Here is a 23,060-nt window from a genome sequence, read left to right as displayed (position 1 = left end):
CTTTGTGAACCACCCTCAACTCACTCTGCCCCAATCCCCCTCCACCCCTCGTGCTGGGGGGGGGGGGGGGGGGGGGTGATTAAGTAAAGGGGGGAGGGATGGTTGTGACCCGGGGCACCCTCTTGGCACTTACCCTGGAAGCCCTGGTGAGGTCGTGCATCTTCTTCCGACATTGGTCAGCTGAGCGAGGGGTCTGCCTCACAGCACTGACGGCAGCAGCAACCTCACGCCAGGCCTGGCGCACCTCACTGGCAGGGTGGCGATGCCCTCTACGCGGGCAGATGTTGCCCCTCCTCTGCTCGATGGATTCGAGCAGCATCTCAACATCAGCCTCCACGAATCGCGGGGCTGCTCTCCTCAGCTCCGACATCCTGGCATAGTTTCTGTGCTCGCCCGCGCCTTTTTACGGCGTCGGGCGGCGTTACGTGGGCGTATTCGTAGCGTCCACGCGTTCCGGCGTCATCGCGCACGTGATTGACGCGGCTCCGTTCCTAGCCCATTTCCCGGACGTGAATACCTCGGAAATGGGCCATGTCGGGCCGTTGCAAAACTCAGCCGTTTTCACGGCCAACTTCGTGATTTTCCGCGGGTGCGGAGAATCGCACCCACGGTACCTGCTCTGTTTATTGAATCAAATGTCCCAGAGGGCTGCTTTAGCACCCACCAGGGCCCCAGCAAACACATACAGGGGATCATTGGCCTGTCTTAGATAAGTCACCTTGAAAGCCTGAAAAAATAGTCAAATTCGGTAGTGGCTTGAACTCACGTGAGGAAGCCAATTGCTAAATTTGTCAATGTTGCTTGCGCCTTACACTCAGGAAATGGACAAAATGTGGAACAATTTTAACCCACTGGACACTGTCAGAGACTGCTCTCTGGCAACGTCTCACAAAGTACTGTAAGTGGGTTTATCTATTGCTGGTAATCTGATATTTTAAAATGTGAACGGTGAAAATATGCCTAATGCTAAAGATCTAGCTCCACATTAAATGTACATCACCTCACCCATACGTTAGATTTAATAAAACTGACCTGGATCAGTTCACCCAAACTCTTTGATTTACAGTGGATATTTCTCTTCCAATATCGAATTTCTTTTCTGATATCACTCAAATTTTCAAACTCCGATGGAGTCAGCCATTTAGTCCCCATTCGAATGCATTTTCCATTAATTCCTTGAAGAGAAAAATTGAAAAGAATGTGATAGATTGGTATGGCAGAGAAATCTTCAACAACGGGAGAAAATAGCATCGTCTCTTGTGCATATGTGGAGGGCACATCTTGACCATTAGAAGGGGTGTAGGGAATGATAAGGTAGAAAGATTGAAAGGGATCAGATCACTGTTGCTGGTTCAAAATCCTGAAACACCCTTGTGGGTGTACCTAGACCAGATGGCCTGCAAATGTTCAAGAAGGCGGCTCACCATCACTACCTCAGAGGCAATTATGGATGGGCAATAAATGCTGACATAGCCACCGACACCAAAACACAGTGAAAGAATAAAAACTATTCTCATTGGAGTTTAGAAGACTGAGAGATAACCTTCTTGAAACATATTTTGAGGGGGCTTGATAGAGTAAACACTGAAAGGAAGTTTACTCTCATCAGAGGATCTAGAACTGAGGACCATAACTTCAAATTAAGGGGTTACACATTTAAGATGGAGATGCAGAACGATTTTTTCTCAGAGGGTGGTTACTTATGGAATTCTCCCCCCCCCCCCCCCCCCCCCCCCCCCAGCGGTTAATTGAATATATTCAAGGCTGACATTTTTTGATTGACTAAAGAGTGAAGGATTATGGGGAACTGGCAAGAAAGTAGAATTAAGGCCACAGTCACATCAGCCATGATCTTACGGAATGGCGAAGCAGGCTCGAAGGGCCGAATGGCCCACTCCTGCTCCTAATTCTTATGTTCTTATTGAAGGCACAGGAAGGTCGATCTCCACTGGTAGCTTGAACATAACAAAAAGGAACAGCAGTAGTCCACAGGACCCCTCAACCCTGTCCCGCTATGGAATAAGATTATGACTAAACAATTCTAGTTTCCTGCCCTATCCCATTATTCTTTAGTGTCTAAAAATCTATTGATCTCATTGTGGAATATATTAATTGAGTATTAGCAGCCCTCTCAGACAATGTTCCCTTGAAGCTGCTTGGCTGCAAATTAGCCTGAATGTTCCCACATTGTCTGTACATATGTATGCCTCTTTAAATTACCACGGGGTCATGGTAGCACAAGCATTTTTTAAAAATGGGCTGAACAGATAAACTGCACAAGTATTCCTCAGAAAAATGTATTGTGCAGTTGGGGTGGTGATGGAGAATTCCAAAGATTCACAACCCTTTGAGTATATACCCCCAGTTCTAAAGCCTCCATCCAGGGGTCTAACTGTTTTATACATTTCAATTAACTCATTTATCATTTTTCAAAACTCCAGAGAATATAGTCCCATTCTATTCAATATCAGCTCAAAGGGACAGCTCTCTTATACCAGGGATCAATCTAATGGTACGTCGCAGGGCTGTCCACAGGCCATTTAAACGTCCTGTATAAAGATGCCAGTGCTGGAAAGGAACAGAACACATCTGGTTTGGTGCTTCTGTCAAAGTTCAAGAGGGGGCACCTGGGAGAATTCTTGTTGGATTGCATTGAAAAATGTGGAAGGATTCATACCTACTGCAGGCCACTGAAGAATGGAAGTGGTGTTGGGGGTGGGGGGGGGGGGGGAGAATCCACAGACAGATTAGAGAGCTGTGCGCCAACAATAATAACAAGATCTTTGTGGTGAAAAAGGACAGAATGATCCATGTTGTTTTCTCAGGATTGTTAGCACCAATAGTGAACCCAGAGATTGGTGTAAGAGAAATGCGTTTTGAATCAAGGTGCATTGGCACCAGTACTGCGGGAAGGTGGAGCTGTATTTTTTGAGCTTCAACCAAACCGCACTGGGATCAGTGCGCTAACAAGTAACTGAAGCTGTAGAGAGAATTTTGAATTAAATAGTGGGTGTGTGGCTCGAGGTTCATGTGAGGGGAAATTTGGAAAGTTAAAGAGAAAGATCAAAACAAGAAAATGGCAGAGCATTTCTACATGTAATTTGTGTCTGTCTTCACAGTAGAAAACACAAAGCATCCCAAGAATAATAAGAAATCAAGAGGCAAAAGGGAGGGAAGAACTTAAAATAATCATAATATCTGGAGACAAAGGGCTGGATTCTTCCGCCCTGCCCGCTGCAAAAACGACAGGGGCAAGATGTGGACAATGAAGAAGTCCATTGACCTCGGGCAGGATTCTCCGGTCGCCAGGCAGACGCCGCCGGAGAATCCTGCCCAAAGTACTAGGCAAACTAATGGAACTAAAGGCTGACAAATCTTCTGGACCTGATGGCCTGCATCCTGGGGTGCAAAAGGAAGTGGCTGTAGAGATAGTGGATGCACTGATTGTAATCTTTCAAAATGCCCGAAATTTTGCAATGGTTGCAGTGATTTGGAAAACACCAAACATACCACTATTCCAGAAAGGAAGGAGAGGGAAACCAGAAACTTAACCACTAATCCACACAGTTTAGCTTTCCCGCGTTTCAATGAGGCCATAACTTACATAGAGTTATATAACTTTTCTGAGAATTATTTCAGTAGAAATAAACAGTGATCAAAACTAAACTTTGAACGAGTTGTCTGAAGAGTAACCCTCATCCTGACAGGTTATTTTTCATTGGGTGTGGACATCATTGTCTGGGCCAGCGTTTATAGCCCATCTTTAATTGCCCTTGAACTGAGTGGCTTGCTCAGCCATTTCAGAGGCATTTAAGTGTCAACCACATTGCTGTGGATCTGGAGTCACATGTAGGCCAGATCAGGTAAGGATGGCAGATTTCCTTCCCCAGGGCCCACTGGTGAACCAGATGGGTTTTTGCGACAATTGACAAGGATATCATGGTCACCATTAATTCCAGATGTTGTTGGATTCAATTTTGCCATCTGCCATGGTGGGGTTCAAACCCGGGTCTCTAGAGCATTACCCTGGTCTTGGGTTTACTAGTCCAGTAACAATACCACTAAGCCACAGGCACAAATAAGCAAACACTATTGAACTATTGAAATATAGCAAACACCATACCTGTTATAAATCTGTGCTTGTGCAGGATCCCTGTCAGAGAACTGCATGCAACCGGAAGCTCATTGGAGGAGAAATCAGCCATTTCAGGATCCTCGGCATCTGCACCCAATTTGAAAACCAGTTCCACAATTAATTATGCATAGGTTGTGAAGGGAAGGAGTGTTTGTGGTGCATGAGGAAGGCAGTGCATGTAGGGGAGGCAGTATGTGTTTGGTGAGGGAGTGTCTTTAAGACAGAGATAGATAGGTTCTTGATTGATAAGGGAGAAGGCAGGAGAGTGCGGATGAGAAAAATATCAGCCATGATCGAATGGCGGAGAGGACCCAAATGGCCTAATTCTGCTCCGATATCTTATTGACTTATGGAGAGGAAATGGGGAAGCTGAGGCAATGCATTGTGCAATCAGTTTGTGCAGACATGCAGACTGTACATGTATACTATATGCAATATTTGTTGCTTTCCTGACGTGTTTTAGGATATTATCAGCTCAAATGCTCTTGCCTTCTGATGTCGGATTGCCCTAGCCACCTGGTCTGACTCCATGAAAGAACACTGTGGCCCTTGAGTTGTTGAATCTTCAGTGAGAGAGATGCCATCATATAGAGTAATGATGTGGAGCGGGTCTTTGTATCATTTGTAAAAAGACTGCATGTGGGAGTGGAAATGACTGTAACTTGTGGGATGGATATGGCTTAAAGAATTTTTAAAAAGGACTTGCATTTATATAGCCCCTTTCAAACCATGTCTCAAAAGGGCATTACAGCCCTTGAAGTACTTTTGAAATTGAGCTCTTTCATAATGTAGGAAATGTGGCAGCCAATTTACACATAGTAAGGTCCCATAAACAGCAATGTGGTAATGGCCAGAGGATCTGTTTTTTTATGATGTTGATTGAGGGGAATAGATTAGTCATGGATAGACTCTACTCACTAGTACTTCATTACAAACTGAAATGGTGTAGGACCCTGCTTAAATAGGTGACCACAGCAGGCCAGATATTCGCAGAAATAGAGAGATGCACTAAACAGGAGTGTAAGAAATTAATAAGTGGTAAACAAGGAAATGGCAGGCACTTTGAACGAATATTTTGTATCCGTCTTCATAGCATAAGACCTTAAAAGCATCCCAATAATAGTACAGAATCAGGGGGCAAAAAAGGAGTGAGCAACTATAAACGATTGCCAGCACTACAGAAGAGGTAGCAGGCAAAATTATGGACTAATGGCTGTCAGGCTGCCAGACCTGATAACATACCTTCTAGAATCTTAAAAGAAGTGGCTGGAGAGATAGTGGATGCATTGGTTGTAATCTTACAAAATTCCCTAGATTCTGCAAAGGCCCCAGCGGGTTGGAAAATTAGAAATGTAACACCATCTGGAGGGAAACAGAAAGCAGGAAACTATAGTCCAGATGAATCCCTACCAAGAGCAGCCGACCGAGGCCTGCTCCCCCACCCTATTCCCATAACCCCACCTAACCTACACATTTTTGGACTGTGGCAGGAAACCGCAGCACCTGAAGGAAACCCAGGCAGACACAGGGAGAATGTGCAAACTCCACACAGTTACCCAAAATGAGAATCGAACCCGTGTCCCTGGTGCTGTGAGGCTGCGGTGCTAACCACTGTGCTACTGTGCCGCCGGTTTGTCGAATGTCATCCATTATTAAAAGAAATAGTAGCAGGACATTTAGACAATCAGGCAGAGTTGACATGGTTATGTGAAAGGAAATGGTGTTGAACACATTTGTTAATCTTTGAAGATGAAACGAGCAGGAGGGATAAATGGTAAACCAGTAGGTATGGTGCATTTGGATTTCCAGAAAGCACACAATAAGCTGCCACATAAAAGGTTACTGCAACGAGATAGGTCATCGTGTTGGGGGTGATATCTTAGCATGGATGGGGGGAAATGGTTAAATAACGGAAAACAGAGTTGGGGTAAACGGTTCATTTTCAAATTGGCAAACTGCAGCTATTGGAGTGCCACAGGGATCAGTGTTGGGGCCTCAAACATTTCCAGTCTGTATTAATAACTTGGACGAAGGGACCCAGAGGATTATAGCTGAATTTGCTGACAATACAAAGATAGATGAGGAAGCAAGTTATGAGGAGGATAAAAGTCAAAGGGATCTAAATAAGTTAAGTGCGTGGGCAAAGATATTGGCAGTTGGAATGTGGGCGACATGGTGACACAGTGGTTATTACTACTGCCTCACAGCTCCAGGACCTGCATTCAATTCCTGGCTTGGGTCACTGTCTGTGCGGAGTCTGCACGTTCTCCTCATGTCTGCGTGGGTTTCCTCCGGGTGCTCGGATTTCCTCCCACAAGTCCTGAAAGACGTGCTGTGAGGTGAATTGGACATTCTGAATTCTCACTCAGTGTACCCGACCAGGTGCTGGAGTGTGGGGACTGGGGGATTTTCACAGTAACTTCATTGCAGGGTTAATGTAAGCCTACTTGTGACATGAATAAAGATTATTATTATTATGAGGAAAAATGTGAGGCTGTCCACTTCGGAAGTAAGAACAGGAAAGCAAAATATTATTTAAATTGAGACTGACCGCAGACTGCTGGGTGTCCTTGTACATAAATCACAAAAATGTTAGCAAGCAGGTACGGCAAGTATTTAGGAAGTCAAATTGAATGGTCTTGATTGCAAGAGGGCGAGTATAAAAGTAACAAGCCTTTTGAACAGGGAATTGGTGAGATCATATGTACAGTTTTGGTCTTTTTAAAAAATGTTTCTATTAGGGTTTTTCTTTTTATACATAACAAGGATAAAAATAAACATACGCAAATCTATATACATCAGTTACAATTTACAAGTGTCCAGCATTTGAATTGACATCCTAACCCCAACTCCTCCTACTTCCCCGAGACTCCCTCCCCTTCTTGCTATTTGGTGTGTTTTCTATGTTCGCTGGTTCATCAGTCCTGAACATACTGGGATGGCGTAGTGATACATAGTTACATTGTGTGAAGTTATTCTTATTTAGTTGCTTGCATTTTCTTCTTCAGGGAAGAATATATTCGCATTGAAGGCTGTTGAGGGAAAGTTCACGAGATTGGTTTTGGGAGATGAAGGAATTATCCAACTAAGAAAGGTTAACAACATTGATACTGATTGGAGTTTAGAAGACTGGAGAGGTGATCTTATTGAAACACTAAACATTCTGAGGGGGTGGGTGTGACACGGTACATTATGAGAGGATGTCGCCCCTTGTGGGGGAATCTAAGACTAAGGGATAAAGTTTCAGAATAAGTGATCTTCCATTTAAGGAGGTGGGGATAAGGAGGAATTCTTTCTCTCAGAGTACGCTGAAACTTTGGAATTCTCTACCCCAGAGAACTGTGGAAGCTGAGCCATTGAACATATTCAAGGTTGAGAGAGACAACTTTTGAATCATAGGGGAGTCAAGGGTTATGGGGCACAGGCTAGAGAGGTGTGTTTAGGCCTAGATCAGATAAGCCATGATTTATTGAATGGGGGAGCAGGTTCTGGGGGGGCTGAATGGCCTACTCATGCTCCTATTCCTTATGCTTATGTTCATTTTCCACCTATTTCCCTCTTCCTGCTGATTCTGAAAATAGTGTTTCTTGTACTTTTTAAGAAACGGAATAGATCAATGAATAGAAATGAATAGATGACTGAAACCTTTTCTGCGTTCATCTGAAGATCCATCTTCACGCTGGATGGTAGATTTCTTCATCAACCCAATAGGCTCCTGGAATAGCAACACATTCCATTTTACATTGCATGCCTTCTAAAGCAGCACCTCCATTATCTGGTTTGAGCCTCACTTGGACTTCATTCATATCCGGGCTCAAAATGATTAGTATTCATGATCTGTCAGTTCTGTGTCACGAGCACGCCCCAACTCAAGTCTCACTGATGGGTTTCTTGAGATACTTACTGGGGAAGTGGGGCCAAGGTGGTTTTACCATTGCTGCCCTCATCGGTTTTATTTCCTACTAGTTAGACTGCAACCAAGAACTTAAGAGTCCCACTTACATAAGCAATGGATAGTGTCAGTGGGTATCTTCACTCATTGGTTTGAAGTGCTCTCACTGGATATTAATCCAGTATTGGAACCAGTGCTCCAGTCTCTACCTGTGAGGACTGTCTGGACTGGATCAGAAACCAACCTTTCTGAATCAGTAGTTGGAACACTACCCCTGTCTGGATGTGAGTATCTCACTGAGATGTCAATACAGTTTTTATAATCCACTTTGTAGTCGGAATATGCCCAGGCTATCTGGAATGGGCCGTACCCTTTGTCTTTTGACTCAGAAGTGGAAATGCTATCACTGAGCCAAAGGTTCACTCCTAACATTCATGATAATTTACCCCAAACAGCAATCTCAACATGTCATTCTAGCTTTCCCCAGATGATGGAGTTTCTGAGCTGCAGGAGTAAAGGTTGGGAGGGTAGGTGATTCAAGTCTCCAAAATGTTGAGACATGTGAGACAATAAGCTTGAATCTTACTAGTTAGCTGAATTGAACCAACACAGCAGTTGGGGCACTACCTTTAGTTTCAAGGCACTAGATTAGTCAGGTTCCAGCTTCTCAACAATATGTTGGACATCAGGCAAGGACAGAATCAGGCAACCTTCCACAGTCCTTGGTTACACTCCTGATAACTTGTTTGGGGGAGGACTCGGGGTTGGTGCCTGTGGAGCATTAGTGCAGTGAAGGAGACACTGGGTGGCTGGAAAGGAAGTAAAGTAACAACGGCTAACATTAACCTCTAACATTGCCTGCCTGCCTCACCACTAACTTCTGCCATCAATATTCACGCCACCTTCATTCACCAGCTCATTGGAACTTCTGCTGATGAAATCCTACTCACGTCAAAATGCAGAGATGTCAAGGATGAAAAGTATGCCAAGGTGAAAGGATAAATAGCTGCCTGGTGGTCGATGGTCATTTGTCTACGATCATGTCTATCAGCCCCTGCACTGCCTCCGTGTTGTCAGACAGCTGTACAACATCTTTTCTTGAACGAGGTACACGTCCATCAATTAGTCTTGGGAAGTATAGCCCCCTTCCCAGTATCAATCTGCTACCTTGCCACTGACTCCATTCTAAATTATCTCGGACTTTCAGTTTCCTTGGCCTGTTTTGTGTTCATTTTCAAGGTGGCATTGTAAGGGCAGCTACCTCGTGCCAGAGTGGTTAGCACGATTGCTTCACAGTGCAAGGGACCCCGGTTCAATTCCCGGCTTGGGTCATTGTCTGTGCAGAGTCTGCACGCTCTCCCCATGCCTGCGTGGGTTTCCTCTGGGTGCTCCGGATACATTGTTCAGGGCTCTCTGCAGTGCAGAAATGTGGTGACAAGAACTGCTCTGTACACTAGGGGAGCAATTTACTTGAATGAGCACAGAGTCCCATAGCATGAGCAATTAGCCAGGTGTTTCCCAGTGCTCGGAACGGTGAGAAGCATCACGCTATCGAACGGCTATTTGGGTAGATCAGAGGCCGCTCTTAGTCCCGTTTTCTGCACTGAGGAATTCCGTTTGCTGGAACTCCTCGGTGCAGGGAGATATCGGGACGCCATTTTTAAATGGTGTCCTGATCTGTCGACCCTTGCCAACGCAATCCTCGCACCCCCCCCCCCCCCCCCCCCCCCCCCCCGGCTCCCCTATAAGGCGGTCCTCACCTCAGCTCACTCCTCCCCCACCACCGGACACCCTCAGGCCAATCCCGTTGCGTGAAAAATGTCAGCTTGGCACCTTAGCAGTGCACGTAATAATTCTGTTTGGCTCCTCTCTACTGTGTAGCTACAACCTACTTTGCTTCCAAAGAAAACACTGAAGTCATGGATTTCTTACCTCAGCACATGCTGCTTTGACTTTCCTCTTCTTGGTTGGACTCTCACACATCAAATATTTCATCTGCAAATTAAAGAATATGGTCAATAAAAAGGGACATTTCCAATTGTACCCGTTATGTAAAACACGTTTCTATCTGTCCACTCATATTCAGGAAAAAGAGCAACAGTAAAACGGGACTGAAAGGCTAAGCTGTAAACATTTCTAGTATACCGAACACCTAAATCAGGCAAGGCATAGGCGAGATAAAAAATAAAGCTCCTTCTACACTGTTCCACCAAACATCTTCAGGTCAGGTGCAGCATTGCTAGATACAGAAATATGTTAAGCAGAGGTAGGACAGCAGTGGAAAATATTTGAAACTGTGATCATTACAGTTCAGGAGAAAAATAATGTTCTAAAAAGTGGGAACAAACTAAATACGAATATAAGACCATAAAAAGATGAGGGTAAAATGGATACTGAAGAAAGAGGCTTACAATAAGTAAGTTTCCAGACAATAATGCAGAGGAATTTTCTTGTCTTGTCTTGACCTTCATCCGTCCTTGCTCTGATGGTTGGCCAGTAACTTCATTGAAGCCTACTCGTGACAATAAGCGATTTTCATTTCATTTCATTCACTATGAACAATCATTCGCTGCTGTCTTCACTGGCAGTCTCATGGAGAGGCCAGTCCAGGCTCTGATATTATTCGTACATGCCATCTTGGGTCTTCCATGTGTACATTTGCCTCACTTGCCCAAAATATGATCTACTTGGGTATCACTGCCTTGGATACATTCCCCCGAACAGCAGCTTTCTCAAGTACCCATTTCTTTGTCTGTTTGGCAATCCACGAGATATGCAATATCCTCCCACATCCTTTCATTTCAAATGCTCTTTTTTAATATAAATTTAGAGTACCCAATTCATTTTTTTCCAATTAAGGGCAATTTAGTGGGGCCAATCCACCTAGCCTGCACATCTTTGGGTTGTGGGGGCAAAACCCACCCAAACACGGGGAGAATGTGCAAAATCCACACGGACAGTGACCCAGAGCCGGGATCGAACCTGGGACCTCGGCGCCGTGAGGCAAGAGGGCTAATCCACTGCACCACCGTGCTACCCCAAATGCCTTTTTTCAAGCCTCATCACCCTTCTTGAATGTCCAGATTTCAGAGCCTTTCATCATCATCAGGCAGGCAAGAGCTCTCAAAAGAAGACTTTCCATTGATGTGTCTGCTCCATAAAGTGAGTTCACAGCGTTGTGACCCCCTGTTGAGTCAAGCCCAAAAGTCTTTGCTGGACCCTGCATCTTGCACGATGGGCAACCCAAGACAGTGGAAAGTATTAACCTCTTCATGATGAACTCCATTAATCAAAATATTGCCGCTCTTTCCAGCCATCTCCATCACTTTTGTCTTATCAACATTGACCGGGAGGCTGAATTTCCGGTTAATTTGGTCAAGATGCTCCACCGCCTCCTGTAGGGCACAGCACGGTAGCATAGTGGTCAGCACTATGGCTTCATAGTGCCAGGGTCCCAGGTTAGATTCCTGCTTGGGTCACTGTCTGTGCGGAGTCCGTACGTTCTTCCCGTGTCTGCGTGGGTTTCCTCCGGGTGCTCTGGTTTCCTCCCACAGTCCAAAGATGTGCAGGTTAGGTGGATTGGCCATGCTAAATTGCCCTTAGGTTAGATGGGATTGCAGGGTTACGGGGATAGGGTGGGTGTGGGCTTAACTGGGGTGCTCTTTCCAAGAGCCGGTGCAGACTTGATGGGCTGAATGGCCTCCTTCTGCACTGTAAATTCTATGAGATTCTATGAGCTCCATCACCAAGTTAGCGAACAGAATGTCATTCACATGTCGAAGACTCAAAAACATTCCCCCTGCCAATCTGTATCCTACCTTTATATCCAACATGAGTCTCTCTCAACTATTTCTGCTAGAATGTTGATCAAATATGGTGGAGAAGAGAAACCCAGTCTTAACATCCTTTTTGACTCTGAACCAACCTATTAGGGTGCCAGTAACTCTGACCCTAGCCCATTGCTTATGATAGAGCTTAGCTAGCAAGTCCATTAAGTATGGTCTAATACAGGTTTCACAAAGTATGGGTCATGACCTGTGGATGCGTTATGGGCTGGTTTTGGGAGGGTTGTGGAGCAACCGGTAGCGCCATTCCAGCGGTGATCCCGATTGAGGGAGAAGTGCCCAATGTCTGCTACCGACTTTTACATCGAGAATGGTGGCAACTGCCGCCTTTTAAATGAAATAAATGAGGCTGTGTGGAGTCTTCCGGCCAGAGACAGCAGCAGAGAGCAGGTCATGCACCCTGCACGCACACTTAATATCAAGTGCCCTCCATGTACATGCTTTTGGCGCCAAATTGCAGAGCAGAGGTGCTTTCATTTTCTAGCTGCTGGCAAGAAGACTGTGAAGATGGATCATTTTCTTAAAAGTAAGAGACAGCCAGAGACTCAAATAGCCAGTGTACCTATTGGCCAGTATCTTACAACAGAATCTGCTGGAGATAGCTGCTCAAGAGAGTGCAGGGCAGATTGGAGCAGTGCTAGTGTTAGCTATGTACAGTGCTCCATGGCCTCTGGTTAACAGCCTACAAAGAAGAAACTTAACTCGGGAATAAAGCAGTATAAAGATGATTTTGTGAGGTTTGGTTTTGCCAATTGTCCAAGGCAAATATGGATACAAAGGCCATGTGTGTTATATGCAGAGTAGCACTGGCAAATGAGAGAAGTTTCAGATTTTGAGAAAGAAATGGTGGGTAAAAAATTCCTTTTGAGGTTAAGAACCCAGAGTCACTTCTTAACTTAGAGCTGACACCAAATTAAAAGATGACACTGCTATACCTGACCTGTGATACCACATTAAAAACATGGCAAAGGCCCATGAGGATGTCAGCATTCTGGAGCACTATCTCCTAGAAGTATCCAGTGCTGAGTAAAACAAGCATTTTGTTGCTATTGCCTTTCACGATGACCTACATGTGCAAGGTTGGATTTTTACGTTTTCAGAAGGATGAAGACGACACAAAGGAACTGGCTGAAGTCTGCACCAGATATGCATCCTTATTTGCTTGGCACAACTGACAAAACCAAACAACAAGAAATCATCTTTATACTGCTTTATTCCAGAGTTAAGTTTCTTCTTTGTAAGCTGTTAACCAGAGGTCCTGATCACCTGATATGCACATTGCCCTCTCCTCCATTAAACCTAATTCAAGTGAGATTCACCTGATATGTACATTGCCCTCTCCTCCATTAAACCTAATTCAAGTGAGATTGTGAGGACCAAGCAGGCTCCCTTTTTGCATTAAAGATAACTGAATGTGGCGTGTGTCGTGAAGGTCGGCCGATGTGGGTTGCAAAGGTTGGCCGGTGCATGTCCCGAAAGTTGGTCACTTGGCAAAAGTATGACCTGGGAAAACATGTTTGAAAAACAATGGTCTATCATTAATAACCAGAGTTTCTCCTGTGAGATTGGCATGATGGCCCAGTAGGGCAACATGGTGGTATAGTGGTTAGCATTGCTGCCTCACAGCACCAGGGACCCAGGTTCAATTCCTGCTTTAAGTGGTTGTGTGGAGTTTGAAATTTCTCCCATGTCTGTCTGGGTTTCCTCCGGTGCTCCGGTTTCCTCCCACAGTCAAAGGATGTTCAGATTAGGTGGATTGGTCATGATAAATTTACCCTTTAGTGTCCAGGGATGTGCATGTTAAGTGGGGTTATTAGGATAGGGCAGTGGAGTGGGCCTGGGTAGGGTGCTCTTTCAAAGGTTCGGTGCAGACTTGATGGGCAGAATGGTCTCTTCTTTACAGTAGCAATTCTATGGAACGCCTTCTTAAAATCAATGAAGCACACATAAAATGGATGCTTATGTTTTTGGACTTTGCCCATTATGATTCTAGGATTAGTGATTTGGGCCAAGACTTTTAAGGTGGCAGGAGTCACCTTCCCACCACCCAAGGATTCCTCTCCAATACTGCCTCCTCTGCAGCCACTGCCTTGGTGGATTGAGTTTGCGCATATTGCAAGATGTTAGTGAAGAGATAGCACTGCCACAATTCAGCAGTGAGGAAGCAGTACAGCCAGAGGACTTGTGGATTATTCCAAAACTTTAAAAGTACATGTCTAGGGAACTACAAACGTTAGTAGGAGGAAAGTTTAGTTGCAACAAAGTGTCCATTGTTTGTGCCCACTTTCAAGTTATTGGCAAAGATGCCCAAGAATACTGAATCCGAGGTATTGTGTTCAACCTCCCAGATTGTTTCTGAATAAACATTTTTGAACTGCTGGAGTTGATTTAATATTAAACAAATGTGTGGAAAATAGTATATATATAAAAAATAAGTCACCATTTTGACAAGTGAGCAGCAGGAACTAATCCCAGATCACTTGCTCCTTCCTGTGGGAATATGTGTTTTCCACAAGGAGAGAGCAGCATATGGAAGGAATTTGTGCAATTTGAAATTTACTTCCTCTGTCCTTGCTTGTTATTGTACATGGATTGTGATGGAGCAGGAAGCAAATTCAATTTTTTGTGTTTCTCTGCTTGGTTCTGAATTGTAGAAAGAAGGTTACTTCATTATAATCTTTTTTTTATTGAATCTCAGCTATTCAGACCCAAATCAAGCAGTATAATTATGCTTTCAGTTCTCCATTTGAACTGCTGTTAAGAATTTGAGTGGAAACAACTGATCTTTTGCTGGACCTTCCCATTAATGGCTGCTTCGGTTTAGTGGGGACACAGGGGAAGGGGGTCAACAGAAAAAAATCTAGATTGATGCAGTTTTAAAGAAAGCTAAGAAGTAAAATCTGAGAGACACCAGTAAAGCTACCGATAGCTCCCTTTGCACCATATTAAGTTGCCATTTCTAGTGGACACTTCCTTGTTACTGGAGTATGTTAGAGCACACACATCCGATTTCTCTGACACAAAACAACTTATTTTCTGGGGTCTTAAAAGGGGTATTGTGACCATTTGGGTAGGGCAAAAGTAAAACTCTTCAGATGAAACTTTAAAGCGAGTTCCTGCCCATCTGTTCCATCAGGTGGATGTTCAAGATCCCTTGGATCAATTTCGCAGAGTTCTTCCCAGTGTCTTGGCCAACATTCGTCCCTCAACAAACACCACTCAGCAAAATCTGGTAGTTATCACATTGCAGTTTGTGGAACCTTGCTGGATAGACATTTCCTGCATTGCAGCAGTACTAAGCAGCACTTAGTAAAATTGGCTGTAAAGAGATTCTGAAATCGTGAAAGGTGCTCTATAAGCGAATGTCTTTTCTTCATTTCATATTCACTCTTCCCAAGCTGGATAAAGAATGAATTAGATACATAGCAAAGCTCCATTTAGGCCATAATATTAAGCATTATCAGGGCAGTAAGGCAGTGATTAGAAACAGAATAAAGACATTTCTGTCCTCCTTATTTTTTTTTTTCAATTAGAACAGTACAGCACAGAACAGGCCCTTCGGCCCTCAATGTTGTGCCGAGCAATGATCACCCTACTCAAGCCCACGTATCCACCCTATACCAGTAACCCAACAACCCCCATTAACATTATTTTTTAGGACACTAAGGGCAATTTAGCCTGGCCAATCCACCTAACCCGCACATCTTTGGACTGTGGGAGGAAACCGGAGCACCCGGAGGAAACCCACGCACACACGGGGAGGACGTGCAGTCTCCGCACAGACAGTGACCCAGCCGGGAATCGAACCTGGGACCCTGGAGCTGTGAAGCATTGATGCTAACCACCATGCTACCATGCTGCCCTTACTCCCCACTTTCAGCATGACAAGTTTATCCTGGTATGCTTTGGCTGTAATGAATGAGATTTTGCACACATGGCCAGCATTAACATGTCGGAAAATGTAACACAGGATGTACCTCCAACAACTTGGACAGACGATAGCCTTTGCATTGGATACTGACTTTCCAATTTTTACTTCTCTCTCGGCCACCAGCCACTTCAAATTCACATGGTGTGTACCAGTCATCCTTGTATTTTATACATGCTGTCCTACTTCCTAAATAAACAGAGATCAGGTGGGACATATAAGAAGAGGAACATTACACAGAATAATAACAGAGAACAGCACAGAATCATTGCATAACATAAGCAGACAGGGTTGAAACATTATGGACAAGAGTAATAATAGAAGCACAAAAATATTATACCACACATAGTGGGAGGGGTGCGGGAGATGGGGACAAAGTGGTAATGTCACCTGATGAGTAATATAGCAGCCCAGGTTAATGCCCTGGGGGTCAGGGGTCAAAACAACTGGAGAATTTCAAATTCAATTAATTAATACATTAAAAAATCCGGAATTAAAACCTGGTCTCAGTAATAGTGCCATGAAACTATCATCTAATCCAGTGTAACCCAAAAGTTACAGAATAGTGGTGAATTTCATTCACTGCTCATTAAAGCAAAGTTCCACAATCAAATGGTGTGTTTTACCTGCAAAATAACCAGCAGGACTAAGGCCCAGTTCATTCACTGCGAGGCATTAAAGGTTCATCCAGAAGATGTGAATGACGTTATGTAAATAAAAGCTCTTTTATTCCTGATGTGACATTGAACTGTTTAGAGGAGGCCATGTGAAGGAAAACATGTGAAGATGTAAGACCAACCGGAAAACATGGTGGGCTGCTATACTTTGCCAAAACCTCATTTGGTCCCCCGGTGAGGATAAGAGCGTGGTTGAATGATTGCAGGCAGCACGGGAACATAGTATGTTGCTTCACAGCTCCAGGGTCCCAGGTTTGATTCCCAGCTTGGGTCACTGTCTGTGCGGAATCTGCACGTTCTCCCCGTGTCTGCGTGGGTTTCCTCCGGGTGCTCCGGTTTCCTCCCAGAGTCCAAAAACGTGCAGGTTAGGTGGATTGGCCATGCTTAATTGCCCTTAAGAGTCCAAAAAGGTTAGTTGGGATTATTGGATTACGGGGATAGGTTAGAAGAGTGGGTTTAAATGGGGTGCTCTTTCCAAGAGCTGGTGCAGACTTGATGGGCCGAATGGCGTCCTTCTGCACTGTAAATTATATGATTCTATGATTGCGGACTTGAGGTCCAACAGGAGAGTGTTGATGATACCAAAGGCTGAAGTAACTGAGGCGAAAGTGGTTGGCAAACACCCAAAATAAGACATAAATACCAAGTGCTAGTTGTGTCTTGTCCAGCAGTCCGGTGATGTCACCACACGAGACTGGCAGTAGGTTGGAGTCAAAATCATCTTTGCCTAGCGGAGGAGGCGGCTTTCTGGTTTTCATCTCATTTGGTTTGCCATCTTTTTTTGCCTGTTGCAGTTCCACATTCCTTTTCCCTAAGCAGAAAAGATAATAACTGGAAATGTGAAACAAGACAAATAGAATTACACAGAATACCAGCAAAGAAAGATCCCAACAAACCTGTAACAGTCTTTTCCACACTTAAGTCAATTAGTTTATTCCAAATCTCTCACTTTAAAATGTCAAAAACATCTAACGTCACCAGCCCCTCATTAAGAGTAAAGGTTTTTGACCTCGGATGAGACACTAGTGATTCCACACTGCACTGGCACTGCTTCCTGTGATGACTGGGGTACATGTACCAACCCTGCAAAATTATCATCGATGACATCCTAGTCTAGGGTTGTACAATGCAAGAAAATGATGCACGTATTCATCTCATCTTCGACAGAATCAGGACCACACAGCTGAAGCTCAACCGTGCTAAATGGAGATTCAGGGTCATTTACTCACAGCTGATGATGAAAAGCCAGATCCGGACAGGACCACAGCTATTTGAAAATGAAATGAAAAAATGAAAATTGCTTATTGCCACAAGTAGGCTTCAAATGAAGTTACTGTGAAAAGCCCCTAGTTGCCACATTCCGGCGCCTGTTCGGGGAGGACGGTACAGGAATTCTATGTATTCTATTTGACAGGTGGCCAACCGTGGACAAGCATGCTTTACAGTGTTTCCTTTGTCTGACAAGTTATCTATCGAAGTTCATTCAGTGTCACTGTTAGGTTACTGGACCTTTTTGATAGCTCCTCCACTAAGGTATTGAATGGTTCTGGCAAGAGCACCACACAATGATCTTCAACAGACTGAAATGCATTCTCAAGCCAATTGGTGCTACAATACATTGACGTTCGAGTACATAGAATTTACAGTGCAGAAGGAGACCATTCGGTCCATCGAGTCTGTACTTGGAAAGATCACCCTCCCTAAGGCCACACCTCCACCCTATCCCCATAACCCAGTAACCCCATCAAACCTTTTTTTTGGACACTAAGTGCAATTTAGCATGGCCAATCCACCTAACCTGCACATCTTTAGGCTGTGGGAGGAAACCGGAGCACCCGGAGGAAATCCATGCAGACACGGGAGAACTCCACACAGACAGTTACCCAAGGCAGGAATCGAACCTGGGATCCTGGAGCTGTGTACTTATATCAGCAGACACCTCCCACACAGACTTAACGCAATTGGAATCCAGACCAATAGCCTTTGCATCATTGACGCTGAGCTCATTATGCACAAATCGATAAGGAACTCCTTGCTCTCGTCTTTGCTGGACAGAAATTTCATGACTTCATATATGGTCGTCCTGCAACCATAGAAACTGATCATCAGCCTCATAACTATCCTAAAAAGTATTTTTGCACAGTCTACATGGCTGCAGTACATGATGCTAAAGTTATAACACGACAACCTCAGCATCGGCTACAATTGGGATAAGAAATTGCCCTTTCCAGAGCCTTCTTACCCACTGCAGACAGGCAGATTATAGGAAGGACAAAGACATCATGGCTATAGAAATTCTGTCCTCTTGTAGAATCCAGGAAGTCAAAGATGCCTTACAGGCAGACATCACATGCAGACCACTGCACAACATCGTTTTGAGGGACTGGCCTGAGTCCTTAAGGGAGCTTCCCCATGGGCTCTGCACATTGTTCGCCATCAGAGATGAACAAACAGTACCAGACGGTCTGAAATGGCATGGCCAGCTTCTCTCCAGAGACACTGCATCCAGCACCAGTGCACCCTGGGTCGAATGTAACCATATACAGTGCCAAGGAATCACTGTACTGGCCCTCCATGTACACCGGCATAGATAGTGAAGTCTCCAGATGTGCACCATGCAGTGCACTCCAGCCACATCAAACGAAAGATCCGTTACCCCTACATGGGGCAGCACGGTGGAAAAGTGGTTAGCACGCATGCCTCACAGCTCCAGGAGCAAGGGTTCAATTTTGGCCTCTGGTGACTGGGTGGAGTTTGCACTTTCTTCCCGTGTCTGCGTGGGTTTCCTCCGGGCGCTCCGGTTTCCTCCCAAAATCCAAAGGTGTGCAGGTTAGGTGGATTGGCCATGCTACATTGCTCCTTAATGTCCAAAAGGTTAGGTGGGGTTACTGGGTTATGGAGATAGGCGGGATCGGGAGGGTGGAGGTGTGGCCTTAAGTAGGGTGATCTTTCCAAGGGCTGGTGCAGATTCGATGGGCCGCATGGTCTTCTTCTGCACTGTAAATTCTATGAAGTTCTATGATTCTATGAGGTCCCAGATCTCCAATGGTTATTCATGATGGTTGATATTTTTGATAAACAACATTTGGTCTCAGTCGATTTGCATTCTAGGTGGTTTGAATTGGACTGCCTGCCAAACACAATGAGTAAAACAGTCATCGTTAATCTCGAGACACTTTTCCACAGCCTCGGAGACAAATGACAGACGACACTCACCAATTTGTCTCCACTGAGTTTAGAAAGATTGTACACACAAGGGACATTGAACATATTACAAGCAGCTGCTATACCCACAGTCCAGAGGTGTGGCAGAACAGGCGGTAAGCTCAGCCAAGCATCTTCTAAAGCAATGTGCCCAGGATCTCACAGATTACTACGCTGTACCCCTCAGCCTGTGAAACATGCCACAACGGGGTTTGCCCGTGTTAGCAGGGCAACTATTCTCCAGGAGCATCAAGACCACAATTCCTACTGCCAAAGACGCTTTTTAGCCAAAACTCAAAACCAATGTGAGTGGTGTCCTCATGAAACTCCAATTAAGAGGGAAAAGGCACCTAGAATATAATGCCCACAGACCCAGTCCTCTGATACCTGGTCAGACAGTCAGGATCCAGATCACACGTCCTACAACACGTTGGCGATGGTACACAGCCATGCTCCACAGCCAAATTTATGTGGCTGCCTCAGACAGTACTCACCATATGAAACTGGCGTCACAATGCTACAGGTATTGGAATGAGAAGCAGCAGAAGCCAGAGCGAACCGGCCATTCAGCCTACAACACAGGCCCCCTACAGTGGAAATGGAGGGCCCTCCAGAGACCTATGCAACAAGTCCTGCACCCACTAGGTACATAAATGGAGCACCCCAGGCCATTCATGCTGCGAACACTATCTCGAGAACATCTAGAGCACAGACAACTGGCACAACGACATTCACAGGGCGTATGACCAAACCAAACACACGGTTCCAGGACTATGTGATGAATTAGTCTAAAACTGGCCATGGCCTTCCTTAATAAAACAACAGAATGCAGTTGGAGGGGGTGGGAGACGCGATGGGCTATGCACCAGATGCATACTGCCCAATCCGTTTCTCAACTTTTGTAATTAGTTATGTATTGTTAGCCTGTTCAATTTGTTGGTTATAAAAAAGTTTACACATAAGTGACTGTCCACACACCCTGTTACATTACAGTACCACCTTTGTCCCAACTTAAATGGGGAAGATGTAGACCAAGTGGTCACAAGACGATGTTATGATGCGGTTACTTAAGAGGTCACGTGATGGATGGACTGGAGTTCTCCCCGGAGCACGGACAGAGTATAAGCATGGAGTAGCTGCTCAGCTTGTGAATAAAGTATTGTTTGTTATAAGCCCTTGATCACCAGACTTTGGGAACCCAGCACTTCTACAGAGTGAGTTACAGAATGTGAGACCGAGGGAGTCATTTTGATTTCCCACTGGCATGGAGTGCCCTTTATAGAAATGTCAAATTTACACTCTTATAGCATTAACCTAAAAATTAATCCAAAATTTACAAATAATGACAGAGATAGATATAGAAGGCCGAGAGTTTACGTGTGGAGCGAGGGCCTTGTGAGAAGGCTGGCTGCTCACAGTTTGGGTCTGTGCTGCATTCTGGGATTTGCTCTTCGACGTCCTTCTGAGTTCTCCCACTGACTGAATGATCGGCACATTCTTCATCAGGATACTTTCTCTTCCCTGTTACACATAATCCAGTCTTCACAACAGGTACATCTTTGCCAAGATCTGTTGATGGGCAAGAGGAAATATTCGTCAGTGCATTGGAATAAACAGGACAAGACAAAGAATTACTCCCTCGTTTACTCAGGCACCGAGTCAAAAAGTAAAATATATTATTCACTGCCAGAATTCCTAAATTAACTTTCTTCATCCAGCTGCTTAAAATGACTGAAACCAGCAGCCTTGATCACTTCCTGTCAGACTATTAATTTGAAAATCCTTCCACTGCTTCACAATCTTCTACAAGGGAAGAGTGTGAACATACATAAACAGCAACTACCTCCCTGGGCACCCTATTCCAAATATCTGTGAATAGGTTATACCTTAACTGTCCATACACACTTTCTCAATGTCCAGTGCATCTCACCAATTGTCTTTCTAAGCACCATAGTAAATAATCACACAGGATCCAAACTGGGATGGCTGGTTCGTGATGCAGAGCAACGCCAAACAGCACTGGCTTAATTTGCGTAATGGCTGAGGTTACACATGAAGGCCTCGTCTTCCAAACCTTGCCTCTTGCCTGAGGTGTGGTGACCCTCAGATTAAATAGACACCAGTCAGCTCTCAAAAGAGGGGAGAGCAACCTATGGTCCTCTGGTGACATTTACATTTTTACTCCAAAGGACTTCAACTAACTCAATACGATCCTCGCCCAAATCTTCTCAACTGCAAATGATGCTCAGTTCTACAGTCTCCCAGTGTACAATTTATGATAAGATTCGGCATAACATCATTCTATATCTCATCAGTATCAGAAGAATGAACAGATTGTCTGAAATGCCACTCTTGGGTGTTTGACACTCCCAGATCAGGTACAGCATGGGTGAAATATAGAATGAAGCTTGCTCTACACGAGGCCGTGTCCAAGGCCAAGCTCCACCCCCTTCAGCCTAGAGAGAGCCAGAGTGATGCCAGACATATCAATCCCCTATGATCTCACCTTCCCAACAGCAATGACTCGATGTTCTGGGTATCGAAAGTACAAACAGGCGAATTCTGATAACGAAAGATTCTGATTGATATGAATGAAATGAAATAAAAATCGCTTATTGTCACAAGTAAGCTTCATCCTAGGATATAGGATGATACTTCGGAAACTGTTCCTGTTTAATCACTCATTCAGCAGTTATAATAATAATATCTGTCACAAGTAGGCTTACATTACCACAGCAATGAAGTTACTGTGAAAAGCCCCTAGTCACCACATTCCGGCACCTGTTCGGGTACACAGAGGGAGAATTAAGAATTCTCAGCCAGTACTTGAATTGAACCCACGCTGCTGGCCTTGTTCTGCATTACAAACCAGCTGTCTCACAGCACAAAACAGAGAGAAAATGAAACACAGATGGCAAGATCTGTGTGTGCAATTTGACAAGGAATCTGGGCTATACAATCAGAACCAGACAAATTTTAGCACAAAAGGAACTTAGTCAAACCCATCACAGGTGTACCATACTCATCATTATTTTGATTATTCAAATCTTCCTATAAACCTTTTTCGGGTTCGGCAGCCATTGGAGAGATGCATTCCATCGTCAAATAACAAGGAAAATATTGCTTCTTAACTGCAGTATTAACCAGAAGGTATAAAATGAAAAAATAACTTTCTGGAAACACACCGGGGGCAATCATCAAGCAAAATAATAATGGGTTGCTTCAGATGGAAACATGGACGGGATTCTCTAATCCGATGGCAGAGTGTCCACACCATCATAAACAACGTCGCCGGAGGCCAGCATGGCATTGGAGCATTTCATGCCGCTCCAGCTGCTGATCCTGGCATGAACTGTGCGCCGCGGGATCCGCGCATGTG

At 44.6% G+C, this 23,060-nt stretch overlaps 2 protein-coding genes across 2 annotated transcripts in view; both read right to left on the bottom strand.

Moving 5' to 3' along the window:
* The window catches only part of LOC119976370 (nuclear body protein SP140-like protein), a 40,425-nt gene extending 19,015 nt beyond the window's left edge, over positions 1 to 21,410 (bottom strand). Inside the window, exons 1-7 of the mRNA XM_038816858.1 lie at positions 21,098 to 21,410; positions 17,121 to 17,288; positions 15,850 to 15,989; positions 9,960 to 10,022; positions 7,781 to 7,850; positions 4,124 to 4,222; positions 1,033 to 1,175 (exon numbers count right to left, since the gene is read on the bottom strand). Coding sequence (XP_038672786.1) covers positions 1,033 to 1,175; positions 4,124 to 4,222; positions 7,781 to 7,850; positions 9,960 to 10,022; positions 15,850 to 15,989; positions 17,121 to 17,288; positions 21,098 to 21,395 — 981 coding nt within the window. The 5' untranslated portion in view covers positions 21,396 to 21,410. The remainder of the gene's footprint in view (positions 1 to 1,032; positions 1,176 to 4,123; positions 4,223 to 7,780; positions 7,851 to 9,959; positions 10,023 to 15,849; positions 15,990 to 17,120; positions 17,289 to 21,097) is intronic.
* Positions 21,404 to 23,060, bottom strand: part of LOC119975613 (nuclear body protein SP140-like protein) — a 38,013-nt gene continuing 36,356 nt past the window's right edge. The window contains exon 8 of the mRNA XM_038815403.1: positions 21,404 to 21,484. Within this exon, the coding sequence (XP_038671331.1) occupies positions 21,404 to 21,484 (81 nt within the window). The remainder of the gene's footprint in view (positions 21,485 to 23,060) is intronic.

This window comes from Scyliorhinus canicula, chromosome 13 (assembly GCF_902713615.1).
Source record: "Scyliorhinus canicula chromosome 13, sScyCan1.1, whole genome shotgun sequence".
Lineage (NCBI taxonomy): Eukaryota > Metazoa > Chordata > Chondrichthyes > Carcharhiniformes > Scyliorhinidae > Scyliorhinus > Scyliorhinus canicula.
Note: the sequence above shows the minus strand (reverse complement) of the source record. Positions and strands in the feature narration are given on the sequence as shown.